The sequence below is a fragment of the Corvus cornix genome, chromosome Z (genome assembly GCF_000738735.6).
Source record: "Corvus cornix cornix isolate S_Up_H32 chromosome Z, ASM73873v5, whole genome shotgun sequence".
NCBI classification, from domain to species: Eukaryota; Metazoa; Chordata; class Aves; order Passeriformes; family Corvidae; genus Corvus; species Corvus cornix.
Window position 1 is genome coordinate 30,604,489 of NC_046357.1, and position 27,740 is coordinate 30,632,228.

Genomic DNA, 27,740 nt, shown 5'->3' on the forward strand with positions numbered 1-27,740 from the left:
GGCCGGACTCCGCCAGGGCGCGGTGACGTGTCGGCGCCACCGCCCGGCCGGGACGGGGCGGGGCGGGACCGGCGGTACCGACCCGGCCGCGGCCCCGCAGCCCCGCCATGTTCAACGTGGAGAGCCTGGAGCGCGCCGAGCTCGGCGAGAGCCTGCTCACCTGGGTGAGTGCTCGCTGCCCGCCCGCACCGAGCTGTGCCGCACCGCAGGGCCGCGGCGCTGGGCGCCTCCCGCCCCGCCGCGCCTCCGCTCCGGTGATAGAGGCCCCGCGGCCCGCACCGCGCCCGGGTCGGGGTCGGCGGAGCTCGAGCGGCCCGGCCCTGCCTTGTTTACGTCTTATATTGGCGCTCCGGGGGTGCCCGGGCAGGGCCGTGCTCTGCCTCAACGCTGCCCCTGCAGCAGGGGAACAAAGGGCCGGGGGGCCGGCGCGGGAGCGCCCCCAGGTGCGCCCGGGCTGGGCGGGCGAGCTGCAGGCCGTGGCTCTGATCCTTGTCCTGCTATGCCGTCGGTCTGTCAGTGCCCCGCTGTTCGCCCCCGCCCGCTGCTCTGACCAGCAAGGCCGCCTTTTTGATCAGAAACTTGCATTTCCGCCTGTTTGTTTTTTGTCTGTTTCTAAGCAGTGCTTGAGTCTCGAGAGACAGAACTCACCGATGAGGTCGAGGATATTACAGTATCAACCTAAGAGGTGATATTTTTATCCCTTAGGGTGTTCAAGGCCTGGCTGGATGGGGCTCTGAGCAACCTGGTCTAGCTGAAGGTGTCCCTGCTCATGGCAGAGGGGTTGGAACCAGATGATCTTCAAGGTTCTTTTCCGGTCCAAACCATTCTATGATCTTATAATAGCAATTGATTTATACCACTTTAATGTTTGCAGTTTCTTCCAAAAATGTCTTTAGGTTATGCTGTCACTCAAAGAGCAGCCCAGATGTCGTGGATGTTAAACTTGGGTTTGCAGCTACTCTGTAGTCTGAGCAATGACTGTAACACAGACGTGGAGCTTGTGTTTCTGCAGTAGCTGAGTTATTGACTAGTTGTTTCAAACCACTGGATTTTGGTTTGGGGTTTTTCCCCTCTCTATGCGCAAAATTGCCAAGTAAAGACCTAGAATATGAAACTCTGCAATACAGCTGATTGTTAAATAGAGTCAGAAATTTTTAGACATTTTTTCTATGAGAGGCCAAAGCTGACTGAATCTCTGATGGTGATAAGTAAGTTCCTGGGGAATAACAGGTTAGATTTCTCAGTGAAAGTCAAAAAGGATAAGCAAGGGAAATGAATTTACTGTTAGAGATGAACAAGTGGCCTAAAAGTGTAGAAGGCAACGATATTGGGAAAGAGGTTTTTGGGGAAATGCTTTGCGTAAGTCTGGAATAAGTCACCCAATTTCTCTTTCCTTCACATTCCTGCCAATTTTTCTACCTTTGTTATGGTTGGCCACTTGTCTTGCTTTTGGCTTTTCATGCTTTCTCCTTTAAGTATGGGGAATGAAAAGTCCCAATATGAGGAAGCCGATGGGTGTTAGTACCTGCAAAGAAAAGCTGAGTGAGAGGCTCAGTCTTTATAATCTGCACTCCTGAAGCTGTACCTATCCAGTGGAGCCTGGTCCTGTCTGTAGTAATGGTCCACACAGATCCCTTTGCACTTCTCACCTTTCCACCCACTCAAACATTGAGCTAAGGAAGAGACTAGCTGCAGCTTTTTTGGTTAGCAGAAATAGTAAATTCTCTTAAAACAGCATTCAAATGGGTCAGCTTGATTCTGAGATGAACGTATGAAGTTATGGATTATTTTTACAGTTTCATCATTTATGTGTGAATGTGGCTTTGAAACAGACTCAGTAAAAAGAAGAAAGGTGACTTCAGTTTATTCCAGGATACATGAAACTTGCAGAAGAGGCAATGAGGTTTTTTGTTCTTCAGTGAAACTTATTGTCTATAAAGAAGTTGCTTTTTTTTTTCTTGGCTTTCTCTCAAGTCCCATAATGATTCTTGGGAAACCGTTCATTTAGAGAGGAGGGTAGAGCTGTCTTAATAACTGTTTATGCACATCTGGGAAGACCAGTCATTTCCCATTATACCAGAGAAGCTGGCTGCTCAGTAGAACAGGCTTAACCTCCCAGGTTGCTTGCTTAACATTCATACAGAAGTACTTTAACTGGTTTGTCTGTGTTTTGAATAGATAAGGGTTTCTGCAAGTCTGAGAACCTGTTCGGCCTAGACTGAATGTTTGCTCAGATGTATATAGGGTGAGAAGAAAGTGCTCCTCCCTCTGCCAGCTCATGATTTTAATGAAGGAGAATATTGCTTAGGCTTTTTACCTTGCATGCCTGTGATTTCTGTTCCGCTGTGTTTAAGCTGGGGCAAGCTGCTTACATCTGAATATGTTTTGGTTTATTTTTTAATATTTTGCCAATACCCATTTTTGTTGTTAGGCTTTAGCTTGGGGTGTAATTGTTGTTAATTTTTCACCCCTCTGACAGTGTCATTAAATGGGTTCCTAAATAATTTTTGTTCAGGATTTTAAACAGCTGGGTGACCTTTGACTTCCTACCACTTTAGCAGGTGACCATGATATTACTTTGAGACAGCCACAGTAGTGGCAACGTGAGCAAAACTAAACGAAGGACTGGAGACCAAGTACAGGCTTCTCAAAATTGATATTGCACTTCAGCACTGTTTGCAACCTACTGTAATTGTAGAATTATTGCTCTACCAAAAATCTCCCACAAACCTCTTCTGAGACTATCCTATGCACTGTGGAATTGTTATCCAAGCTGTGCTTCAGCCAAGGCAGTTTAGAAAAACGTCTGTGAGGTATACCTGCAATGATACTAAAGTTGTTTCAGTGTATCTAAGAAGAGATTGACAACATTTTTTTTGCTCAAAAGTTAAGACTGGTTCACATGTGAACACATGGGTTTTGGTGCTCAGTTTGGGTTGTTTTTTGTGTGTGTGGTGTCAGGAGTGCTCTCAACTTAGGTACATAGCTGAGGCATTTCATAAAACATGAAGCGCTGTCAACTGTGCCAGTTGTACTTTAATATGTGTGAAATCATTGTGATGGCTATAGGCTTTTGCTACGTAACCTGAGAAGTTTTCTTTTTCAGCACAGAACTAAGGTATGATACTGAAAAGATTGCTTAGCATTGGTATATAAACAGGAGGATTCCTCAAAAAGGTTGCTGCTAAGTGGTTGTAAGTAGTAAGTTGATGTGGACATGTCATGAACTTTCTTTCATTATGACAAATATCTCCTTTTTTAGTATGTGCTGCCTCCACCAAGCTGCATCTTGTCTGCTTTTCTTCTTTTCCAACCCTCAAGGCCGAAGTTTCTGTTAAAACTTTTGTGATAAGTGAGAACTTTCTAAACACTGCAAGGCTCCTGTTTCAGTATTCTCTATTTCACAAGCACTTTGGTCATTTATGTGGTGTGAGTCCTCTGACATTTCTGCCTTTTTGGCTGAAAAATCTCCTCAGTACAGTGCATCGCTGTATTCTGTGTCGTGGCCTATCCCCAACAGTAAGGATTTGTCTGTGGTAGTATGAAGTACAGAGACCATGTGACCAACTGCTGAAACAGATTTTGATTCCTCAAGAAGGCTGCTTGCAAGTGCTTGGTAGGCACTCTTCAAAGAGAAATTGCTGGAGTTTATTGGGGACGCTGTTTTTCTGTACTGTCCGGTTATGTTTTTTTCAGATTATGCTGTTCTCGATGCTTGTGCATTTGCGTTTTTATGTACTCCTCTCGTTTCTTGTGGCTGCCAAGATTGTAGGCAACTTGCTATACCTGTTTAAATTGCATCTTCTTCCAATCCTTGGCCACTGACCATAAAGCTGTAGAGTTTCATTTTCTCCTGATAATATAATTGCATCAGCATGTCTTACCTCTTGAAAAAAGCAACATGTTTCAGGAGTGGTTGATTGTGTTGATGATGACGACAGTGAATCAAGACAACTATTCTGTTTGAATACAATATGTTGCTGTTCAGAGGGCAAAAATCTTGAACTTGTCAGCAGTCATGGAATGTGGCTTGAGGAACCTGGCAGATGACAGCCCCTGTAACTAATGTGAAAGACCAGTAGGCTGAGCAACCTTTTCTTATATTTTATGACCTCTCACTAAGTACAGAATTTGTTGCTCCAGCTTTTAAAGGGATAGGTGTTTCTGTGATATTCTGAGTGTAACATTCACCATGTTTGAAGGAGCTGGAGTGTCTAGCACCATTATTAGGTAATAGGGATTTTTTTAACATGTTGCTGAGAGGTCAGGAAGAAAGAGGAAGTTCTCTTCAAGATCACATTGAAGAGCAAGTTATAGAAGGCTGATAACATAGGAGTACGATAATTAAAGGTAATAGGGTACAGTTTGTATATGTTCCCTGCCATCTTTTAAGTCAACCTGAGAAAGGAAAACTGAACGCAGAATTTGGAGGTGCAGGCATTATTCATCATGCGTACACTTTGACACTGTTAGATTTTCATTCTCTGGGGCCTTGTCCAAAATGCTGGGTTTTTTTCTATTTTCTCCTTCCTGAAGAGCTGTTCTATACAGTGTGTGTTTATAGCAGTTCTCTGAAAAAAAAATTTAGATATGATTTAGTATGTGCTCAATTTCAGCTCCCAATTCGGCCCCCTCATGTTTTTTGGTGAAGGGTTGCAAGATGTTGCTTGGAGAAGAAACAGACCTTGCTCCTAGGAACTGTGAACCTTAGAGAGTGTAAAGGAAACAACTTTTCTGTTAGCTTGTTAATCTCAAAGTGGGAGGTGTCGAGAGAAAACTGTTTCTATCTTCTCTGAAATACTTAAATACAGATGTTTCAAAGAGATTAAGTCAAACTGAATTTTGCACAATTGTCCGCCTTAATTGTGACATTTTGGGGCTTGTAAACTTGAAGATAATATTCTAACATTCTGTTCTTCCTGGACCATTAGAGATCTCTGGTGCAATATGTTTGACTTTTGTAGAGCAATTGCAGGCATTCAAGTTGAGCGGTGAGCCCCTCTTATCTTTCCCCTGCTACACAATTGCACTTGCTGCTCTCTGCTGTCTTGGCTGACTCTAGTGTGGTCGTTTAGAAAGGTCATTGCCTAATTTGTTTTGTTAAGTGCCCCCAACTTCAGAGCCTAAGTCTGGGGTTGTTTAATCAATTTAATTTGCAAGTCCTAGTAATTAATTAAAAAAACCCGCAAACAACAGCAAGGTTATTTGCCACATGGCAACCAACACTAGCACAAGGTTAAGGCAGGAATGCATGGTTGGAAAAACCATGAGGGAAAGAGAGTAGTAGTGTCCTTGTGGCTTTTGTTGCCAACAACCTGGCAGGTCCTGCCACACAGGGAAGGGAGGGGGATTAACTCTTTCCCTTAACTACTGGTGGTGGTTTCGTGCCCTGCAGAGTATGCTTGTATTGTTTTTCTGCCTGCCTTTGCCATACATGACTTAAGTCATTCCCTTGAGTTCCTTAGTACTGCTCATTCAGGGCGGAGAACAAAGAGCATGAAAAGGAGGAGAAGGGTTTCAGTGAAGGGAAAAGCTCTCTAAGGTTAAGGGCGGGGGAATCCAGCCAGCACTCCACTCCTGCCTGTGGCAGGCAGAAGCTTCTGAATGAATACAAAGCTAGAGTTGTGTTTCAGTGGACTAGCTGGGGCCACAGAGGGATGGGAGCTTTTCAAAGGGGGCATACAGGAAATGTCTTTGAAGTGATGCAGGTAGTGGAGCAAGTATTGCACAAGAAGATGCATTGTAAATCTGATGATAATGTGCTTTAGTCCTGGGGATTCCTAGGGCTCTTTCATGCCGTTTAGCTGCAAGCTTCTTTGCAAAAGTGTGTCATGCTGGAAGTGTAGTGCTTTGTGTCCTCTGTGGAGCTCCCATTTGAAGCTAAGTCTCTCACGGTAGCTAAGTTAGGATACTTAAGCAACAAATGCATATTTTACCCCACATGATTTATATTTTGGGCACAATAGATCGGGGAAATGAGCCTCTGTAATTTATTCATTCCAGTGTTGCAAATTATTAAATGAGTTACAGCCTTTCTACATTTCAGGATTACGTAAGAAAAATCTTTGACTGAACTTGTTTGCCATGGCAGCAAGGTATCCATAGTTTCACTTCAGTGTAGGAATAAGTAGAAATAAGTGTGTAACTAACTGTAACAGAATTTGTTTGTGGGTTTTTTTGTTTGTTTCTTATTTTATTTTTTGTGTGTTTTTTTGTGTGTGTGTTTGGTTTTATTAACTGTACTGCCCCTTTTGTGGCTAGGAAAAAAAAAAAAAAACCAGACAGCATGACTTGATCACTCTGGCAGGGTTAATGATTTTATTTTATGGACAGTGTCAAAAGATGCTGTTACATGGTGGCTCCTGCCTTTTTATTAAGGAACCATGGAATTTGGTCAGCCTCTGAAAAATCTTGTTCTGCACAGAATTCCATGAAGTTCAGGAAACTGTTGAAATGTAAGGAAGGAAAAGGAGAAGACTTGAACTGCAAGATATGCTAATTTTAGTGGTGTGCTATACATCTGTGTTACCAGTTCTAGAATCTGTTAAGTCTGAAATTTCTTAATCTGGTGAAAACTTAGTGCCAGCTTTCTCTTAATCCTATCTTTTAACTGCTAAATCTTTCTTACTCATGTGATTCTGTGAAAGCCTGTGTTTCCACACTGATCAGAAAGTGTGTGCAGATGATATTTCAGTAGAACTTAGTGTTCTTGGATTCATCTTCTGTGCCTTTGGGGAAGAGAGCTCTTACCTTCGCCTGTCAATAGGGACAATATTTCTCATCTGAATTATAGCAGCAAAGGTTGGAGTTACAGGCTTTAAATAGTTGTTATTCTTCTTTTGTATTTTGCAAGGGGAAAGCTGTCATCTCTTTTCACTTCTTGTTTTATTTATTTTTTGTTCTGTTTGCTTTTTGTTTGATTTGGGGTTTTTTGTTTTGTTGTTTAAGTAATATTAGAAATAAGTATAAATTTGGGAAGTTTCTCTGACTAGCCACTAGCCAAGAAGTTAATTGACTTGGCCCTGTGCCCTCACATAGTTGCTAGGTCTTGCTGCCTGTTCTTTATTTTAGTATGGATCAATTTGGGCACATTTGCCTGATGTTGTTCAGGTTTCTAGTAGCCTAGCCATCTTCATTTGGAATAAAAAGAATTTAATTCTTTTGTTCACTGAACACCTCTTTTTACAGAAAAGTTTCATTATCCTTCTTCGGTGAAACTTCATGTGTCCTAATTCTATGGGCTGAATTATCATCTAGGCTTCTGTGAGTCAGAGTACTGAAAGTAGAACATATCATACTTCGGTGTTTAATATGACATTGTTGTAAGTGTGTTATTTTGTCACTTCTGAGTAGTAGAGATGGAAATTTTTGCACTCCGATTAACAGAGGAAGCTGCTGGTTGCTGGAAATCCTACCATTTGTGTTTTGGGTTAGGGTTTTTTTTGCCATGAGAAAATATTTCCTGTCTTAAAAGGCACTTTTGAAGCTTGCTAAAATTCATTGGTGCTTGGTGGAATGTGAATGTACATATCCTATAAACGTGGGTGCACTGATTTAATGTTTGGCAGTTTTGCATTTTCTTAGTAGCTTGTATTTTGAGAAGAGAAAGCATTGACTGGAAAGAGCCATTGGTTTATGGTGTTGTTTTAGGCCTTTCTATTTTGTATTACATTTTCATTTTATCTTCATTGCAAATGCTGTTTAGAGTTCTTTTTCATCTGTTGGCTCATCTGGCTTTCAGCTGAAAACAGGAATACATTCATTTTCACCACAGGAGTTGGTAGGTTAGCTTGTCTTCTCATTAATGTTTCTGAAATGGTTAAACCAAAAACCATTCAGACTTGAGACTCTGTTCATTGTATCCTTAATAATTTGTCATACTTGAACACTTCAGTTAGCAGCAATTTAGTGGCAATGCCAAGACAGTGCAGCAGTAACTGCATTATGCTGTCATGGCTCTCTCATCTCTTAACTCCTTGAGTAAGAAAGCTTTAGTTAAGGTGATACCTTAAGAGGCCTACTAGACACAGAGACTGGACAGGAGTGAAAGAATAAAATAGGTATTTATTTGAAAGGCCTTCAAAGGTACACCCTGGCAGCTACAGGCTATTGCCAAAATGGACCCCAAGATGGACCCCAGGTCACGAGTTCTTCACTCTTTTATAGGTTTGGTTCATTTGCACAGCAGGGTTAATTCTCCAGTTAAAGCTTCAGTTTCCCCCTCAGCTTTCCCCCCCACCTTAGCTGCTCTTTGGTTTATACTTTTGGCCTAGAACAGTCTTGGTGTCCTTGGAAAGCAGGGCCAGAGAGGCTTTGTTATGTCTACCTAGCATGAGAGAGCAGAAGTTAACAGGCTACAAGAAACTTCAGAGTCACACACCGAGCAGTACAGAATTTGAAAAATATAAAGGTTAAAACCTAAGGCATCAAAGGTGTATCTTCTAATTTCTGTGCTGTGTTTCTGTGAAGGAAATATTTAATATTTGAAAAAGTGTCATTTTGAATAAAATATATTGATTGAGCTATTTCCTGGCTTTGACTTGTTCAGATATTTCGGGTTAAACACAATATACATAAAATGAGAGGGAAATTAATTAAAAATTCATATTCAGGTCCTTCCCTAGAAGAATCCCCACCCTGACCAGTAATATAAAAGCCTTGTAATTTCATTGTTGGGCTAATTGAGTGCCTAGCATTACAGCTGGATTGCAAAGTAGCTTTTGATATTTTAGTAATGAAAATCTGACAACCTAAAAATCAGTGGAAACATTCACAAATTCAAATCTTGGAATAAAACTGCTGCTTGTTAGAGAATCTGTTTCCCCATTGTTGGTTTCATGCAGTCTGCTGTTGTCTTGGAAAGCATGAAAAAACAGCTTGTGCCATGACTGTGCAGGCAGAAGATAGCAGTGCTACCAACTGTGAGGAGAAAAATGGGTGAAGAAACCTTAAGGTTATCCAAAAGCATAGGATCTGCTTTTAGGATGGGAATCCACTTCTAATTTGAAAGATCTGTCTCAATACAAGAATTTTACATCTGAGGAAGAACAACTGTGTGTATCACATAATTATCTTGCCATTGTGAAAAGAATTTATATTCTGGTTTCCTCCAGGCATTGAAGCTGAGTAAACGTTATTTTAGTGAGATTCTTGCATAACTTGTAGGTAGTACAGGATTAATGTGCAAGAACAGAAGTATCCAACCCACCTTAATCTTCTCTGCTAGTGTGTTCTTTGCATCCAACCCAGTGAGGCTGGTTCCTTTCTTGTTTCCTTTCACAGCCACTTCTCTGTGTCTTGTCTATGTGATTTATTTCTTCTGTAGTGGCACGGTATTGTTCTAGGCTCTACATGGCAGCTAGCTGTAAGCTTGCATAGTCAGTTCCAAAAGTATAGGAAAATAGTGGATAAATAATTCTGAAGTTTAACCCTTGCTGGGAATTAAGGATCGCACAACTGCTCGCTCATTCCCTGCTGATTCCCCTGCCAGTGGGAAGAAGAATGGGAAAGAAAAGGTAAACCTTTCAGGTTGACATAAGAAAAATTTAATAATTGAAACAAAATAGCAACAATAATAGTAATAATAGGCTAGAGAGAACATCAATATAAAATAGTACTAATAATTAATATAATATAGCACTAAATATGCTAATAACAACAGTACTAATAATTATAATGATAAGGAGAGGGAAAGAGAGTGGCAAAACCCAACAGAAACAAGCAGGTTGGTCAGAATCTGTGGACCGATGCCCAGTTTATCCCCCAGCAGTGACTGGGGAGTGCTTTGCTCAGATAAATTGGTAACTGGGTGTTACTGTTTGTTGTGTTTATACTTAACGTAACCAGTCACACAGTGTTTTATCTGCTAAGAACCACTAACAACGATTTGAGGTATTATTTCAAAACCATACTTAAAAGGTTTATTACGTAACTGTATCAGTAATAAAAACCAAGCTGTGTATATAATCACTCAGCAAAGAGCAAGTCTTTCATTATCCCTTAGTGTTGTGAAGGGAAAAGTCATTGAGAATTTTTTTTGTCTTTGAGGCGGAATTGGTTTGCTTTGGTTTGTTTTTTACTTCTTTTTTTCCCCATCAAGTTTCATGTTATGCTGAGTTCCCCATCACATTTTCATCCTGGTTTTTACCTACTGTCTTTGACAACTGAGTGTTTGTCCAGTTCACTTACCTTCATATCATAGGTGTTTTTCATGAAAAACATTTTTGCATCCTATCTCTAGTAGCTAACAAATCCTCTCTAGCCATATATGTAATGAGGAACTGTAAATTTTCTAAGGTTTTGTCTTCCTGAAGCAATTATTTAGTCCCCAGTGATAGCCTCCTTTACGTTGTAACTGTCACCTGTTAATCCTTATTTTAAGCTTTGTATAAAAATTTACTGTTCATGTCCGTGTGGATCAGAGATCTGGATTAATATTTAGTAAAATTAAAGCACCCTTCTCTTTCATTACATGATAGTTGATGGAAGGTATGAAGGCTTACTAGACCTAGTGATTGAGTCAAGTGGCTGGGGTTTTTTACTTTACCCCTTTCTTTTCCCCAGACTCTTGTGTGATAGGATCATAGAATAGTTTGTGTTGTAAGGGACCTTCAAAGGTCAAGTAGTCCAGCCCCCTGGGTTTGGGTGGGGACATCTTCAACTGGATCAGGTTGCACAGAGCCTAACCCAACCTTACTGGGGATGGGGCATCTACCACTTCTCTGGGCAACCTGTTCCAGTGTTTCACCACCCTCATCTTAGAATAATTCTTCCTTGTATCTAGTCTGAATCTATGCTCTTTCTGTTTAAAACTGTTACTGCTTTTCTGGTTGCTAGAGGGCCTGTTTAAAAGTATGTCCCCATCTTCCCTTTAACTACTGAAGGGCCACAGTGACATATCCCTGAAGCCTTCTCTTGTCCAGACTGAACAACCCCAACTCTCCCAGCCTTTCCTCATAGGAAGAAAGTCCTCTCATCATTTTTGTGGCCCTATTCAGAACCTGCTCCAACAGATCCATGTCTTCCTTGTACTAAGGACCCTAGAGTTGGACATATAAGAGTGGTGGGGTCTCATGAGAGAGGAGTAGAGTGGGAAAATTGCCTCCCTTAACCTGCTGGCCATGCACGTTTCTGACTCATTTTCAGCCTCTCACCCACCAGCACCCCCAATTCCCTCTCAGCAGGATTGCTCTTGATCTGTTCATCCCCCAGACTGTGTTGATTGGGGGGCTGCCCCAACCCAGTTGCAGCATTTGGCCTTGTTGCATCCATGAGATTCATGTGTGCCCACAGACTCCATACACTGGTTCAAGAAGTGGGGAAAAAATCCCAAGAATCATATCAGCAAACAGGAATTAATTTTCAGTGTTGTGGAACTAAAGATGAGGAGTGCATTGCAAACACTCAAGAAGGAGGAGCAGAGGAGCAGTTCTGCAGGAAGGGAGAGAAGTCTTCCAGAAGGAGATACATCACAATGCACAGGAAGAGCACTGTTTTAACAGCTGTTACTGAATAGCTGTTTAGAGGCCTACACACTCACACAAATTTAAATTTGCTCCTTTTTCTCCATGGCCGGACTCTGTGTATGCATTGCCACATTGTTACCATTTTTTCCCTTCTGGAAAATGAACTCTGCTTTCCTAGAGGGGTTTAGCGTATTGTAGAACTGAGAATGGTATAGGAGTTTAACTTTGATGCAAATTTGAAAAGCTGTTTTATGTAAGGTTTTTTGAAGAAAATTTGTTACTTTTGTATCTCTGGAGGATACTTGCTGAAGCATATGAAAAGGATATACTTCATTGTTTTTTAAGATTTGTATAAATGTTTTGCAGCATAAATTTGACACAGTTGAAATATAAAAGCAAAGACATTTATTATAAAATTTAAACATGAGTGAAGATAAAAGTCACATTAATTTAAGTCTTTCTTTCTGTTCTTTGACAGCTTACTATGAAAAACATTTATTTTCCTCAATGGCAATCTTGCATGTGTGGTTATGGGAGGAAGAAATAGATTACCTGAACCTTAGTGAAACTTTTGACCTTTTTCTCTATGTAAAGTGTTGGGGAAGTATGATGATAAAATTATATACAAAATAACAGAGAATGTGCATCTTGTTTTTCTGTGTTTTGGAAATAGGCTTAGTCATCTTTCTTTAACCATCAGTGTAGTGATATCATCTACATACGCTTTTATTTAGTCAAGGAGGTGTTTCATATATCAAGTTACAAAATAAATCTAAAAAACTCTGAAGACCTTAATTATGTTGCTGTTGCTTATTTGAAAATAACATTTAACGTTGCCTATTTCTGCAAAACCATAATAGCAGTACTTCTTAAGTGATTTTTTGATTTGGCTATTGTGCAGCAAAGTGATTTCAATTTTCATTAGTTAAAGGTATAATATGCAAAATTAGAAAAACGTTTCCATTTTCTATGCTTGATAATTTTTTCTTTTTTGCATCTTGAACTTCTTCAAGCATAAGCATCCATGGTATCATTGCAGCCCCTTTTTTTTTTAGCTGTAAAGTATTATTTCTTGTTTAATGTGTTGCTGAGCTGGGGACTCAAAATTGTCTCTGTATTCCTTCAACAGTGTTGCCGCAATTCAGAGACTACTGGTAAATTCAATTTTCTGGCAAAATAGCAAATCAGTGTTATATCCTGTTATGCTGTGTTTTCATGTGTGGGTTTTTTTTCCTCACCCACCCACTCCAATTTGCATCTAGTGTCCTGACAATCTATGATGGCTTCTTGATTTTCTAGAGAAGCAGCTGTGGTTTGGTTTTTTTAAAGTAGCTCAGACCATGCTGTAAGAAAGTCTGAATCAGAAGTGCAGAGGTCACTTCTGTCTGTTTTATATGCCACTCAGTAATTTATTCATGTGCTTTTGGAACATGGACATGATTGACTGGTCACAGTTGAACTTGATCAGGAAACATGCTCTGAGAGCTTAAATTTTTGACTCTTCATGGATATCATTGCTTTTTTTTCCTAATAGAGTGTTATTTTTTTTCTCCAGAATAAAGGGAAAAAAAAGGAAAATTCACCTAGGTGCCTGTACTCCAAATTAATGTTAAATGGCACTGCTAGAGTTCTTGCATGATCTATTGTACCTTCCATGACCTAGAGTGCTTATACCTATTCCAAAAGTGTAAGAAGAATCTGGTTGTTGTGCACGTGACCTTTTGAGAGTCTTCTCAGAGAAGTACCTTCAAAATTTCACACTGTTACATGAATTGTCTTTTATTCTAAGACACACATATAAAGGGTATTTATTGGGAAATGACTGATCACTGTTACTCCTTCAGATGCCACTAAAGCATGAATGGTCGTACATTATGTTCAGAAAAAAAATGATTGATGTATCTAACATTTGTGTACTCTGAAGCTGCAAGTGCTCTTGTAGACTGTCTTATCCCTTGTGCATATGAGTAGTGCTTTCTACAAATAAGCCCAGGCTTCCCCTAGGAGGAGGATAGTAGCAGAGAACACTAGGCAGATATCCCCCAAATAATACCATCAAAATTACTTTTGCAAAATCATCCACATCATTTAAAAATAATGTTACTTTAAAATAAATTATCAAATAAGTTAGACCAGTTAAAAAGATTGTACTGAAGTGGACTGATTCTTCTCACCAAGAGAGCAAGGAAGAAAAGTGCTTTGCTGTGGACTGTAGTGCCTGTCACTGTGTTAATACAGCAGACTGAAAGGCTCAGAATGCTAGTAGTGCATAGACCAATTACGGTTTAACAGCATCGTCTTCTTCTCTTCCGTCTGATAGCAGGGAATAATGAAGTTTGGAATATATAAGTCAATCTACATTTTGTCTTCTCATTGTGGGGAGCTGATGAGCATTCTGTGGGTTCAGTGTTTCTTCTAAAAACTGAGTTTCTTACTTTTGTTGATTGAGACAGTGTACTTGAATATATGCACATGAATATATGGAAGTACTTTAATGCACTGATCACTTTCAGTAAGTAGAAAATGCAGTGGAAAGTTTGCCTTTTGGAGAATTTAATACTGATTTTTGTAGCAAAGTTTATTGAGAAAACAATTTCTTTGATGGCTATTAAATATAAAGCTTTTTAAACCTAATATGTACACTAAATGTGTGGCATTTATTCTGTTTGCTATTTGGTATCATTTTTTTCAAACTTTTGAAAATTCCTTGACATTGAAGGAAAAAAAGATAACTTTTTCCTTTCTCCCACAGATCCAAACGTTTAATGTTGAGGCACCATGCCAGAGTGTGGAAGATTTAACGAGTGGGGTTGTGATGGCCCAGGTCCTTCAAAAAATGTAAGTAATTCTTTACTTAATGAATTAAATACAGAGGATTTTTATCTGTACATTTTTCAATATTTACATGTGTTTTAGTTCAAACTTGGTTGGTATTCCGTAAGGATGTGGCTTAGATGGTACTTTAAACTGGAACATGACTAATGATTTTTTTCTCTGTTGTTTACAGATAACTATCTTAAATAAAAAAAGTTTTGTTTTAGGGAAGAGTTTAGTCAGGTGTGAACTTACTGGAAAGTAAGCTGAATTAAAACTGAACTTACAGATTCCCACTTAAAATTGAAATCAGTGCAAGGTAAGGTCCTGATCGTTGTTAGAATTAGTTTAATGTAATGAAACTTCTGTGATAAACTGAATGGAACTGTCAGTTTAGTTGTTTGCAGTTGGAAGTACTTTTCAATTTGTTTCCGCTATCCCTTGTCTGTTCACTAGACACCACTGACATTATGTGAGTGTATAAAGAAGAAGCATTAGGTTATTTATACACAGGATTGGTAAGATCCTACTGAGCCCTCTCTTCTTGAGGCTAAACAAACACAACTCATCCAGTCTCATCTCATTTGACAGAAAATGCAGTCTGTTAATCGTCTTAATTGCCCTTTGCTGAACTACTATGTATGTCCAGGTGTCTCTCATACTGGGGAGTCCAGGATGCAGCAATTCAGATACGGGTTTAACATATCTGAGCAGTACCTCCCTTGGCTTGCTGGCAACGATCTTCCCAACACAGCCACAGCCCAGGTTGTGTTTGGCCTTCTTTGCTGCAAGGACACCTTGCTGGAGTGCGTTCCACTTGGTTTCTACCTAGTTTCTTGTCTGAAAAGCTGTTTTCCAACCAGCTGGCCCCCAGTATATACTGGTGAATAGGGTTTGTTTGCACTTATCTTTTCTGAAATGTGTAAGGTTCCTCTCAATGTGTTTTTCCAGCTTGTCAAATTTCTCTTAAATGTCAACACAACTATCAGGTGTATCAAACACTCCTTCCATTTTTGTATTATATGAAAAATTGCCCTCTGTCCTGTCATCTAGGTCTCTATTAAAGACATTTAATAGTATTGACCCACTGGGTATGCTGCTAGTGGACTGGCCTCAAGCTGGATTTCATGCTTCTGAAACCTCTGAGCCTGGCATTTCAGCCATTTTTCAGCCCACCTTGCTATCCAGTTACCTCCATCATGCTTGATCAGTTCTTCTATGAAGATGCTATCCTGATCAGGCAGTCTGTAGCAGGAATCTGTAACAGTGTCACTTACGTTAGTCTGCTTAGTCATCCTGTCCAGTAATCTCTCAGCTGGCTCATATCCATCCTAAGACAGAGCTCATCCATTCCCACTGCTCTCTCACAGGAAGGGCGTCTCCCTGTCACTGCCTTCTCAGCTTGTTCTTCTTAAAGAGCCTGTGTATGTTCATGGCAGCAGCCCTGGCATGTGAGCCATCCTACCACAACTTCATGATCCCAGTGAGACTGTGACTTTGTAACTACATACAGAGCTCTGCTTCTTCCTATTTGTTTGCCATGCTGCATGCATTAGTGCACAAGCACTCCATGTATGCATCCAGTCATTCTGATTCCCAAGAATGAAGCTTTCCCCAGAGTGTTCTTCTTTAGGCCTTTCTATATTTGTGTGCATATGCTTGGGGTGATCCCACTTCACCTGGCCCTGTTTTGTTGACTATGAGGTATCTTTTGTTCACATCATTCCTCGCCCCTAGTTTTTCAACAGAGTCCACTGCTTTGTCACTTACTGTTCATTTTTGTGTTGTTACTTTTATAAAACTCTTCTTACCACCTTGGCCAGCCCGTTAGTGAAGATGTGTCTGCCCACCACAGTCTGGTGGATCCCATCTCTTCCTAGCAGTCCTTGATTCTCAGAAGGGTTCAATGGCTATTGAAACCAAAACTTTGTTGCCAACACTAGATTGCAGCTGGTTGTTGACCTGCAGGATCTGTCTGCTGCTCAAACCTCCTCCTCACTAACTGATGTAACTGGGGTGAACGCTACTTGAGCCTTGACCATAGCTTCCGAAGCCACATAATCACACTTGGCACTTTGCAGGTTTCCCTAGCTGTACCACTCGTGCCCAGGTGGAAGAGCAGGAGGAGTAATAGTGTGAGGGTTGGACAAGCTTCAGCAGTCTTTCAACAATGCCAGGAATTCAAACCCCGAGCAAGCAACAGGCCTTCTTGGATGATGTTAGTCAGTAGATGAGGGTCCTCCATCCTGTGCTAGTGCTTAGCACTTCCCTCTTGTGCTGCTGCATGGCTCAGGTTTACTGAACACAGATGATTTGTTTGACAGAGCTCCTAGGACTGTAACTGTTTGAGGGCACTGAGTCTGTTCTGTAGTTGCAGATTCTCAGGAGCAGGAGCTGTCCTCCTAGAGCGAGAAGGGGCTGCCAGTTCACAGGAAGAATAAAAAAGGGGAAAAGGGAAATCTCAATGTAGTCAAATAAAGCAGGACTTTTTAGCACATGGTTCTAAGATACTGTTTTAAGTTGATGAACTAATATTTTTAGAATAAATATACAATACAAATATTGCATTTCTGTAGCATTATTTTAAAATATTTTTGTAACAACTGCCATGCTGACACTGAAACAGAAATTCTTCAGTTTTTTCCAGCTAAATATAAAGACCAACTAAACAATTTATAATTCTTTCTTTATGCCCTATGTAATAATGTGAACATGCCAAAATTATTTGACTATCCTACTTTATGGTAGTGATGCCATGATGATTTTTTGCCTTTTCTTTTATACCCCTGTTATACCTTTTTACAACTTCTGTATTCTTAGTGCTTTTTGCCTACATTCTTGGACTTGTTTATCCAGCTAGGAGACTAAACATTTTAGAAGTTTCATAGTTACAGATCAGCGTGCCCCAGACCTCAAGGTCTTCTCCAGAACACATTTTGTAAACTAAGATAGAACCATCATGGGGAAGGTTCCTTGGGGAGGGGGGCTCATTCAAGCCTCTCATTAGGGAATTTTTGATAGATATGCTAACTAGTAAGACCTATAATGTTATACCTGATCTTTTGGTGGGGGCATTGCGGTGTGCACTGCGGTGCATTTGACCTGGATGTGCACTTTCAGTGCACCTAAAGATCCTTAAAATAGATACCAAGGTAAAATCCCTTTTTCCCTTCTGTGTTTCAGTCTTGATTTTAAGACCAGGAAAAGGCATCAGTAGTTGTGCTTCAGATTTGACATTTTGCCTACTTATGTAATGAACAGACATATTCTCATGCTGAAATTTAGCAACAGTATTGCTAAATCTTGACTGCATTCCTGTTTATCTAAACTCTGAAGAGCAGGAGCAATCTGATCTTGGATTGTATGACAGGAATGATAACATGAACAATTTTGAGAGAAAATATTATTGCTTCTTTTTTGTTTTTTCTTTATAAAACAGAATAAACAGAAGATAAGTAGTACAAGATAAGAAGAGTAACAGAAGATTAGTCTGATTGATTTTTGAAGCGGAAACCAAGGATTGTAGAATAGCCAAGCATTGTTTCTTTCCCTGGACATGAGATTGAAATATAGGTCAAACACAGGGATCAGCATTTGTATAGCTAACTGGAAAACTGATCAGGAGCCTGTTGACAAAGCCATTTTAAATAATCTTTCTTGAAAATGAAACCAATTTCAACACTAGGAGTGAAATCCTCCTTTTGCTCCTTTGAACAGATACAACAGGAAGAATACTTATCTGGGAGTCAGGGCATGTTCAACAATATGAAGCAAGTGTAGAAGACAATTTTTGCAGATGTAGAACTGTACAACAGGAAGATAGCTGCATGCTTAAGGTTATTTGGAAAAGTCATGCAGTGAAGTTAAATAGCAAAGAACAAGCCTGAAAGCACCAGGTCACTGCAGACATATAATTTGCAGTGAAAACTTGAATAGTTGTGTCTTTGATGTGAAAATCTCTCAAAAAAGTTAGTCTTCAAAGGACAAATTTATTGTTTTAACTACAGATACAACTTAAATGCCATTACTCTTATTCCACTGAGAAGGATAAACTACTATTTTTGTAATTTGTGTTCCTTGAAAATTGGGTGCTTTTCAGTATAGCTGCCTCTTGTTTAAGGTTCTTCATAAGTGTGCATTTTTTGAGCCTAATAGTAATGAGAGGTTAATTAGGTAAAGGTAGGGAGGGGAGAATTCTCTAACTTTTGATGATGCAATTTTTGTGTACATCAGGATTTTACTATAATAAATAAATTAATATTTAAAAAATAGCTGAAAGAGCAGATTAATATATCCAGTGAGAATTAAAAAAAAAAAAAAGGGAAAAGAATTCATTATGAAAGAAGAAAATATTGTCAACGAAGAAGTCAAGTGAAGAAGACCATTGATGAAAATTTTAAGCTGTTGGGGTGATCCAGTGATCTGGATCTATTTCCATAGGGGAGTGAGGATAGCATTTCTTCCAAAAAGCTTAAAAGTTTACTAGTGAACTCTATTATTTCTAATTGTTTTCTTTTTTTTTTTACATCTACCTTCATAGGAAAAGCCCACTGGTACTTACGAGGATGTGAGATAGTAGATCAAGATAAGGAACAATTTTTGACAGATCCCTAGTTCAGGGAATTAGTCGTTTTAGACATACAGAAAATTTGCACAAAACAGAACTGTAGGAGTTTTTGTCAGAAAAAGGAAGAAAAGAGGAAACCGAAAAGGAAGAACATTGCTTGCTCATCAGCTGATAAAAAACAGCTATGCCTTGTGCTAAGTGGAAGGGGCTAACAGTTTCTTCTATGCTTCTTAATTTTTTGTACATCATCCTCAATATTTTTTGCACTCAGGGTAGTAGCCCATTTGTAGGTAAGTGCCAGACATCACAACAAACCTAGCAGAATTTTCTTTAACGAAACTGCTGGAAGAAGCTGTCAGAAGAAAAGGTTACAGAGGAAATTGACACCTTCAGAAGCTTTTCACTATTGATGTAGTATGTGATAGCAAATAGCAGAAATGTGTTTTATGTAACCAAGCATGAACGTTTTGCTTACAGTTTCAGCTGTTAAAAAGCAGATGTTGATAAATTTGTGAAGGACGTTTTCTTTCTTTATAGCATTAAAACTTTGTCTTCAAGATTCAGGTTAAAGTATCACTGAATGTAATTTTCTAGTGCTAACTGTATTATCTTGCAGGAAGAAATTCAGCCTATGCTTGAGCTTATCTTTTGTGTGTTATTTTGTAAGATTGTTTGTATTCAGATGTGATAGTTATTGATCCCTCTGACTAGGATTGATATGAAATACAGTAAGATAAAATGCCTGTACACAATCAGTGTTGATGATTATTTTAAAGAATGTTGTACTCCAGGAGTAAACAGTGGAAGCAAAAGAAAATGTTTAAATCGTTTATGAGTAGGCTGTTTACCTAAAATTGTGTAGCTTTTGCTGGTAGAAGTGCCATAGCTTGCTTCTGAATCACATCCTTTTTTTTTTTGTAGCTTGTGCACTGATGTTTTCACTGTCCACTGATATCCCTAGAATAACATGATTTCCCATTTTATACTATGTTTTAAAATTTGCCTTTCATCCCACTCTGGAGACTGTTTAATACCAGGTGTCCCTCTTGTTTTGATTATTTCTTGCTCTGTCATACTGGCCTTGGTAAGTGTAAGAAGTGGTCTGTATTTTCTTTTGTCATCTGTGCATTGTGCCCCTCTCAATGAATTATTCATTTGTTACATTATACGTTGCAACACGCTGTGTATGTTTTGACACATGCAGAACACAAAAGCCATGCCTTTGTATATCGCTGGGGGAGGGAAATTTTTGTAAACACGTTTCTTGAAGCAGCTTACTGTACCACTGTTAAAATGAGTAATAATCATGAGTTATACTACATGCTCTGTGGGTTGATTTTCTTCAGAAGAGTATTTCTGTCTCTTGGCATCTGTGATGCGGAGAGATGATTGCTTAAATAAAGGAAAATTTGCATACAAAATAAGATGGAGATGGTATAAATGAGCGCTGCTGAAAACATCACATGAAGTGATAGAACATTAACAACAAGCATAAGTATCTTGTGCTCTGAAGAACAGTCCCAGTTATCTGCAGTACTACTCAGATAGTAGGCAGCAATCAACTGATACACAAATACCTTTCTAAACCTGAAAGTTATCCAGTGCTGGAGATTGTGTAAGTTTGGCTCTAGGCTCAGGAACTTACTGAATTCAGAATACTTAGTTCATGCACAAGCCATGTCATGGTAATGATGATGCTTCAGTCCATTTTCTGATAGTTTAGCTGCTCTATTCTCAGACACACATTTTCATATTTGCTTAGGTGATGCTTTTTTAAACACTATAAGAAAAATGCTGTTGCTTCCGAATGAAATAGCCTAAGGCAGTTAAAGAACTCTGAATTCGATTGAATCCTGGTTCCCAAAATTACAGCGTTGGGAGACTTGTTTGCTGCAAGGGCTGTGAATGACCCAACATCTGGTGACGCAGGCTGCATCTTAATTGTGTCTCCCCTGATGGGGGAGACTTTTTAGAGTCTTTGCAAGGAGTCAGAGACGAATGGGACTTCTGTATTTTCTTGGTCTTCAGGTTGTTTATTATATCTTATCAGTAATTCACATGCCAACAGCATAGCATGAAGCAGAGCAAAATACAAAAGGCAAAATGCAGGAAAGCTCAAGGCTTTTTAAAGGCCACTAAAACCGTACAATATTTTTACTTTTCTACCAATGCCTAATGAACTATCCTTCCGCGTAACCCTGTACTGCGGCATTTTGTGACCAATCATTCTATACTACCAATACTGCAGAAAATGGAGTAGGTGAAGAAGGAGGAAGAAACCTGGAAACTACAAGGATTCTCCATTTTGATGTTTTTTGCTTTTATCTACTTACTATATTAATAAACCCAAAACCTCTAAATTTTTCACCCTGTGACAATCTTACATAGTATTCTATCACCTAGTTCACACCAGTGTAGATTCTAATTCTTCCCAGAGGGTAGGCAATTTTCTCCATGGACGAAGGTCAAAACCAGTGTTGTCCAGGGGGGTAGAACCCTTCAAAACAGGCAGAGAAATACTCTCTGCACTCTGGGTTCCCACAATCTGGAAGCCCCTTTTTAAAAGTATGTTTAGAAGTTCTTGTGGAAAAGTTTTTTATTTCCAGTAATTTGTTATATAGAGAGAGCATTGCTGTTGGTATTAGTAATGAACTTTAATTAAACTTTTGAAGAGAAAGAACATTATAATGGTAGGTTATTTATGTTAAGGAAAGGATGATCATTCTAGATTTGATTGGTGTTGATACCCAACCTGTTGCTCATCTGCTTGTTGTATTCCCAGCAAAGTGTTTTTGCAGTGTGCTATTAATTATTGTGTAACCTGCATGAAGGTTCTCTAAAAAGAGTTGTTGGTGCTATTTTGACTACTGTTACATAATATTGATTTCAAGTGGGGTGCTTATCAGCTGCTGGGCCCTTGGATGCTTCCATGAGTTTTGTATACATACAAATAAAAAACCAAATGGGATCTATGGAAGAAGACTACCACCTTGAGTTTAGATTTATTTCTCCAGGACCTTCCGTAAGCATGTCTGATCATGTATATAAGGGTTTAGGTAGCCTATGACTTCCATCAAGACTGTGAAAGACAGTTGCTGGTCCATGGGTACCATTTATTACAGTAGTAGCTGAGAAAAGCTGCTTAGTTTCTGCTGAAACTAAGGCTTCCAGAGTGAAGTGAGTTGGACCTAACTCTGAAATCTTGTTACTGTTCCTCAGCTGATGCACTTACTGGTGCTGTTATTGTTGAAAACTGGATATGCAATATTAGCTACCCAGTCAGTTCAAATATAATTTTGCTTGTGGGATGTTGTTTATACTTAACCATGTTGCTTCTTAGAACCTTTACCTTGAAAATGGTATGTCAAGGATTGGTATATTCATGGCACTGCAGTCTTGAAGCAGCTGAAAATGTTCGTGGCCAAGTGCAACCCTTAAAATTATAAGATACAATCCCTAAGGAAGTGCTATTGGGTTTTTTTGATGGGGAAGCACAGGTCATACCTACTTTCTCTCTCAGCTGCATAAATCCTTTGTGAGTCTGTTAAGCAAGCTTACTTGTGTGTTGGCAATTCCCGGAAGACCCTCTTGAGAGTCACCAGGGTGCTTTTTGAACACCACACCTAAAATGGTATTTGAGCTGTCATTCTTTTTATTACTGTCGAGATGATTTTGTTGTAATTGAGTGGAAGTTAGCCAAACGAAGACGTTTTAAGTAAGGCTTTTTGCAAGGAGAGCTATTTGTTTCATGTGAAAGCTGAATGGGAACTTTCTTTATATCTCAGAGATCTTATATATACTTGAATCAATGTCGTTCTTAGGTTTACTTGTCTTCTTGTGGCAGAGAGGACATTTGAAAGCTCTTTGAAAATATATATTTCAAAACCAGATGATACTTTGGATAAGACATTGCTTTTTCTGTTTCATAATTTAAGATTCTGACATCTCTGCTAGAACTGTACTGTTTATGAATGGAAGTAATTTGGAGTCATCAACTTAACTAGTAATTAAAGCTGTTCTTCCAGATATGTTTGCAGATGCCATGTCAAAGGAAAGGAAATAATGCTGTAATCTTCACCAGAGTCTGTAACAAAGTGTGTAAAAATAGCAATGGAAGTGTGTCAATAGAGAAACATTGCTGTTTGTGATCTTCCTCCATTGCTGTGTATTGTAGTTGTAGTACAGCTTGCAGACCTTGATGCATTGTGAGGACACTGTGGAAGATGAAATACAGCATGTACTGTGCATCAGATGCAAAGTGTGGCTACAAAGTTTGTGCTCTAATAAAAGTACTGATGTAATTGCTGGTTTGCAGTATATATGATATGGATGTTATTTAAATCTCCAGGCATATGCAGAGTTTTCTTGAAGTTTTGCTGAAAGATCTCACGGCATCTTGCCCTTGAAAAAAGAGCTCAGTCCAGAACCCTTCTGTGTAGAGGGTACAGCAGAAAATGTAATAGTAATCAGTGGCAAATGCAGCAGTGTAAGTCCAGAAAATAGTGTACTTCACCTGAAACAGTAACACAGATTCTTAAGAGCCTTTTGCTAACAACAGAAAGGTTTGGGTTTTTTTTTTTCACTATGACTGTATTAACTTTATATGTTAGATGAAATATGAGCCTTTCCTTATGTTTGCCTACTCCTTTAAAACCAGTTATAAGTAGTACATTCCTCCTCCTTAGTTCTGATTATATAATTTTCAAAATTCTGTGTGATAAAGGGAAAATTTGACTGAACTGAGAGTAGAAAATGTTAGCCTTTTAGTAGAAAATGTTAGCCTTTTAGTTGAGCTTGGCAGCAGGAGGGTCTCAGGAGGTGTCTTGAAGAAGCAGCTTGTGGAAGATGCTTGGAGGAAAATGAAGAGGGAGAAGTTGTTCATAGAAATAGAAGTATACTCTGCAAGCAGTAGGAGTTCTCTGTTCTTTTTCTTGATTGCCTTGTCAAAAGTGCAGGGGACAGAAAAACTTCTGAGGAAGGGTGTTCACAAAAAGATTTGTGTAGGGTTACTATGAAAAGAGATTTGCAAAAACTGATAGTGTTTGGTATGTGGAATAGTGAAGTGTGTTCTCAGTCATAAAAACTTCAGTGATACTCTTTAGCTATTCTCACTGTATCAAGACAGCATATGTATTGTTTGGTTTCGGGCTTTTATTTTAGAAGTTGTATAGTTGTAAGCAGTGTACAATGGTAGGGATCCATCATATGCGAAAAAGGAATAATTCTTAACACTTTTAAGAAATGCAACTAAATATTGCTGCAGCACCAGAAGAGAAATTAAGAGATAGGACTTATGGAGGGAGAACTGGCAAAATGCATTCAAAATACAAAAAAGCTTCCTCAAAAGCATAAGCTGCTCATGGCACACAATGAAGCTGTGCTGTCAACGGGGTGCAAGATCTTAGAAAAGTGAGTAGTGACAGGATTCTGAACTACTATATTCAGGCAATGTGTCAGATACAAGAGGTAGTCATTTAAATTAACTCAAACCTGAGACAGAAGCTTTAATGACTAATGTGTACTCACAATTTCTGTAACCTGTTTTTAATGAATACACTTTTTATCTTTCAGAGATCCAGCTTACTTTGATGAAAATTGGCTGAACAGAATCAAAACAGAAGTAGGAGATAATTGGAGGCTGAAGGTATTTGACTTACTTTGCTTGTCTGTGAATCTGTATTTCAGTTCTTAATACAATATTGTGTCTAAATATTCGCACATTTTTGGATTAGGATCTTGCTTTATAGACAGCATTTTGAATTTTAGACCATTTAAATTACACTTACTTGTTTTTATGTTGTATTGTCCTGCACAGTTTTAGCAAAGACATTTTGAATTTGTAAATAGGTTTCAATGACTTAAAAGGAAAATATTAAAGTAAATGTTATACATCAATTACCTCTCATTTTTCAAGTGCTGAATGAGATTTTTTTTTTAATGCACAGTGTGAAAGCAGCTTTTAAAAAAGCAGCTTTTTTGAGAAGCAGCTGCATAAAAATAAGAACATAATAAGCAGTATCTTTGAAGAAAAATGGTGAAGTGTTGCTTCCTTTACTTTGTCAGCTCTGCAGAACTACTGAGTTTTAAGGGAGGAAGTAGTGTTTTTTCTGTGTTTCTACTCAGCATGGTTTTTAACCACAGTCTATTTGCTGGGTAATTTGTATCGCTTGGCATTCTAGTACTTCTCTGCAAACCTGAAGGAAATAGAATTTACAAGAACTATGAATGAGGAACATCTTGCTTTAGAATCTGAAGAGCACAGTCTCACATGTAGATGCTAGTGTGGTTTTTGACTAGTTTGTTCAGAGAATCATCTATGTGCTTTTCTAAATTTCCATTTTCAGCCTGACTAATTCGGGGGAAAAAATAGTTATGATTTTCTGTTAGTTCTTGTTTCCCGTAAAACCATTTTTTTCCAGCCACCAAAGCCCATTCTGAGCATCTGGGGAAGGCCTACAGCTGTGAAATGCTCTAGTACTTACTGGCTTGTCTACATCACTCTTTGAATTGCAGGGACACACAGGCAGAATGCTGCCTGAGACAAAGATGGGGTACACTGCTGCTGTTTATGTTTTGACTTGGCCAGGAAACCTATCAGCATGGATTCTGCTGTCTGGCCAGCTGTGTGGAGTCTGGAATGCTTTAGAGTGTTTTGTCTACTGGGGCTGCCGGCAAAAGTGAGGGTACATTGATGAGGATATATTGACTGACTGGTGAATAAAAAACACGATCCCTAAGAAAGCTTTAGAACTCTCTTGGCTTCTGCTGCATGTAAAGCACTTAATATAAATGAACTTCTCAAAGAATTGTATGGAATTACAAGTGAACGGCTGGATACAAGGTCTTACTTTTCTCTAAAATATTTTTTGGGTTTTCTTCTAAGGAATATTGAAGTCTTGGCTGTTAAATGTGGAGAATAACAAATTGAGAACTGTTTGTTATAATAGCATTTGAGCTGATTGAAAGTGGAGCAGCAGCTTCTATAACTGTCATATGGAGTTAGAGGAAAAAATATTTTATTTTTATGTCTCCCACCAATTTGGCAGATGTAAAAGCTTAGTAGGTGTGAAAAAAAAAAGCTGAGTAATCTAGTAACTTGCTTATGTGACTGAGGTTGGAAAAGCATCAGGTCAAATTTCAGTTTATTGCTGATGTCATTCCATCTCCTTTTTCATGTATCCATGTAAACAAGAACTAAACTTCTTTTGTTCTGTTTAAGAAATATGTATAATCAGCTTTTTGTATACATTTGTATAGACCACGTCCCTTTTCATGAAGAATACTAAAAGCCACAATTGTGATACTTGAACTCAAGTTTTTTAATCAGAAAAGTAATCCTATACTTTGCCAACTGTTCTTTATATGTGAGTAAACATTATCAGTAGTCTAGTTTTCCAAGTGTCTATCAGCCAGTCCTTCATTTATAGTCTGGCTTGTAGGAACACTCCAGTCTGTGCATTTGTATACATGGAATTGTTCAGCTTGGAAAAGACTTAAGATCAAGTTAAGTCTACCAAGTCCACACTAAACCATGTCCCTAAGCTCCACATCTACACCTCTTCTAAACACCTCCAGGGATAGTAACTCAATTGCTTCCCTGGGCAGTCTGTTCTAATGCTTGACAGCCCTGGTGGTGAAGAAATTTTTCATAATATCCAATCTAAATTTCCCCATGTGCAACTTGAGGCCATTTCCTCTTGTCCTGTCCCTTGCTAAGTGGGAGAAGAGACTGACCCTCACCTGACTACAACCTCCTTTTAGAAATATATTCATTAGTAGATTAAAGATGTGGGCATCATACTTGCATGACTCTAGAATACAGCTTTCCCATCATCCTTTGAGAAGTGCCATGAGAAGTGATAATTGGATTATCTCAAATGTGATAATGAGCTGCATTATTTTCTTGTTGCTAAACATGGTTGCTCTTTGCCTCTGATGCCATCTGGGATAACAGTCACCACTTGTACAAGCTCTTGGTATCTTGAACCACGTAAAGGAGCCAGTGTAGTAGGGGAAATACATAAAAACAATCTAAAATGTAATGTGTTGGAAGTTTTGCTTTGTGAAATGGTGTTTAGGAGGGCTGGTAGAGGTTAGTATAGGCCTTGTACAGCCCATCTAACCACTGTTCATAGAAGTACTCAGAAAATTGTAGAATCATAGAATTGTTAAAGTTGGGAAAGACCTTTAAGATCAAGTCTAGCCGTCAACCTAGCACCACCACTGTGTTCACCACAACCCGTTATGTCTCCAAGTGCTATATCTGCACTTTTTTGAACACTTCCTGGATGATGTCTCTACTGTTTTGCTAGGCAGTCTGTTCAAATGCTCTACAATGCTTTCCATGAAAATTTTTTACCTAATATTTAATCTAAAACTTACCTGGCGCATCTTGAGGCCATTTCTTCTTGTCCTGTCACTGTTTACCTGGGAGAAGGTAACAAGTGATGTGATAGTTAATTTTAAATTGTGTGTTTTCCTGTATGGAGAAAAACAAGAACATAAGGCTGAGGTGGTTTTTGTTTGTTTGTTTAGTTTTGGGTGGGGGTTGTTTTGGTTTGGTGTTTTTTGTTTGTTTTGGTTTTGTTTGGTTGTTTGGTTTGGTTGTTTTTTTGGTTTTGTTTGTTTGGGGGGGGGGTTGGGGTTTTGGTTTTTGGGGGGTTTTTTAGCATTTTGCTTTCTGGTAACTGCAATGTTTTTACTGTTGCTGTACCATTTAAAAAAAAATCACAGGGATGTTTTACAGTCTTGGTTTCAGGGCAAGTTGCCAGACTTGAGAAATTGAGCAATGCACGGGAGAGAAAAAGGGAACTTGCAATGTAGGAACAATTCAGCAAGCATTCCTGGTCACAGATCTTTGTCTACTGTGTTTAGTAGAGAAGTGTTATTTCTTC

At 39.0% G+C, this 27,740-nt stretch overlaps 1 protein-coding gene across 6 annotated transcripts in view; it reads left to right on the forward strand.

Moving 5' to 3' along the window:
* Positions 1–44: 44 nt before the first annotated feature.
* The window catches only part of HOOK3 (hook microtubule tethering protein 3), an 87,360-nt gene continuing 59,664 nt past the window's right edge, over positions 45–27,740 (forward strand). For 4 of the 6 annotated variants that reach the window (XM_039566899.1, XM_039566900.1, XM_039566902.1 and 1 more), the window contains exons 1-3: positions 46–164; positions 14,218–14,303; positions 24,418–24,490. In XM_039566899.1, coding sequence (XP_039422833.1) covers positions 108–164; positions 14,218–14,303; positions 24,418–24,490 — 216 coding nt within the window. In that variant the 5' untranslated portion in view covers positions 46–107. Of the gene's footprint in view, positions 165–14,217; positions 14,304–24,417; positions 24,491–27,740 lie in introns of all 6 variants that reach the window. The other 2 variants (XM_039566903.1, XM_039566904.1) reach the window with 1 other exon arrangement.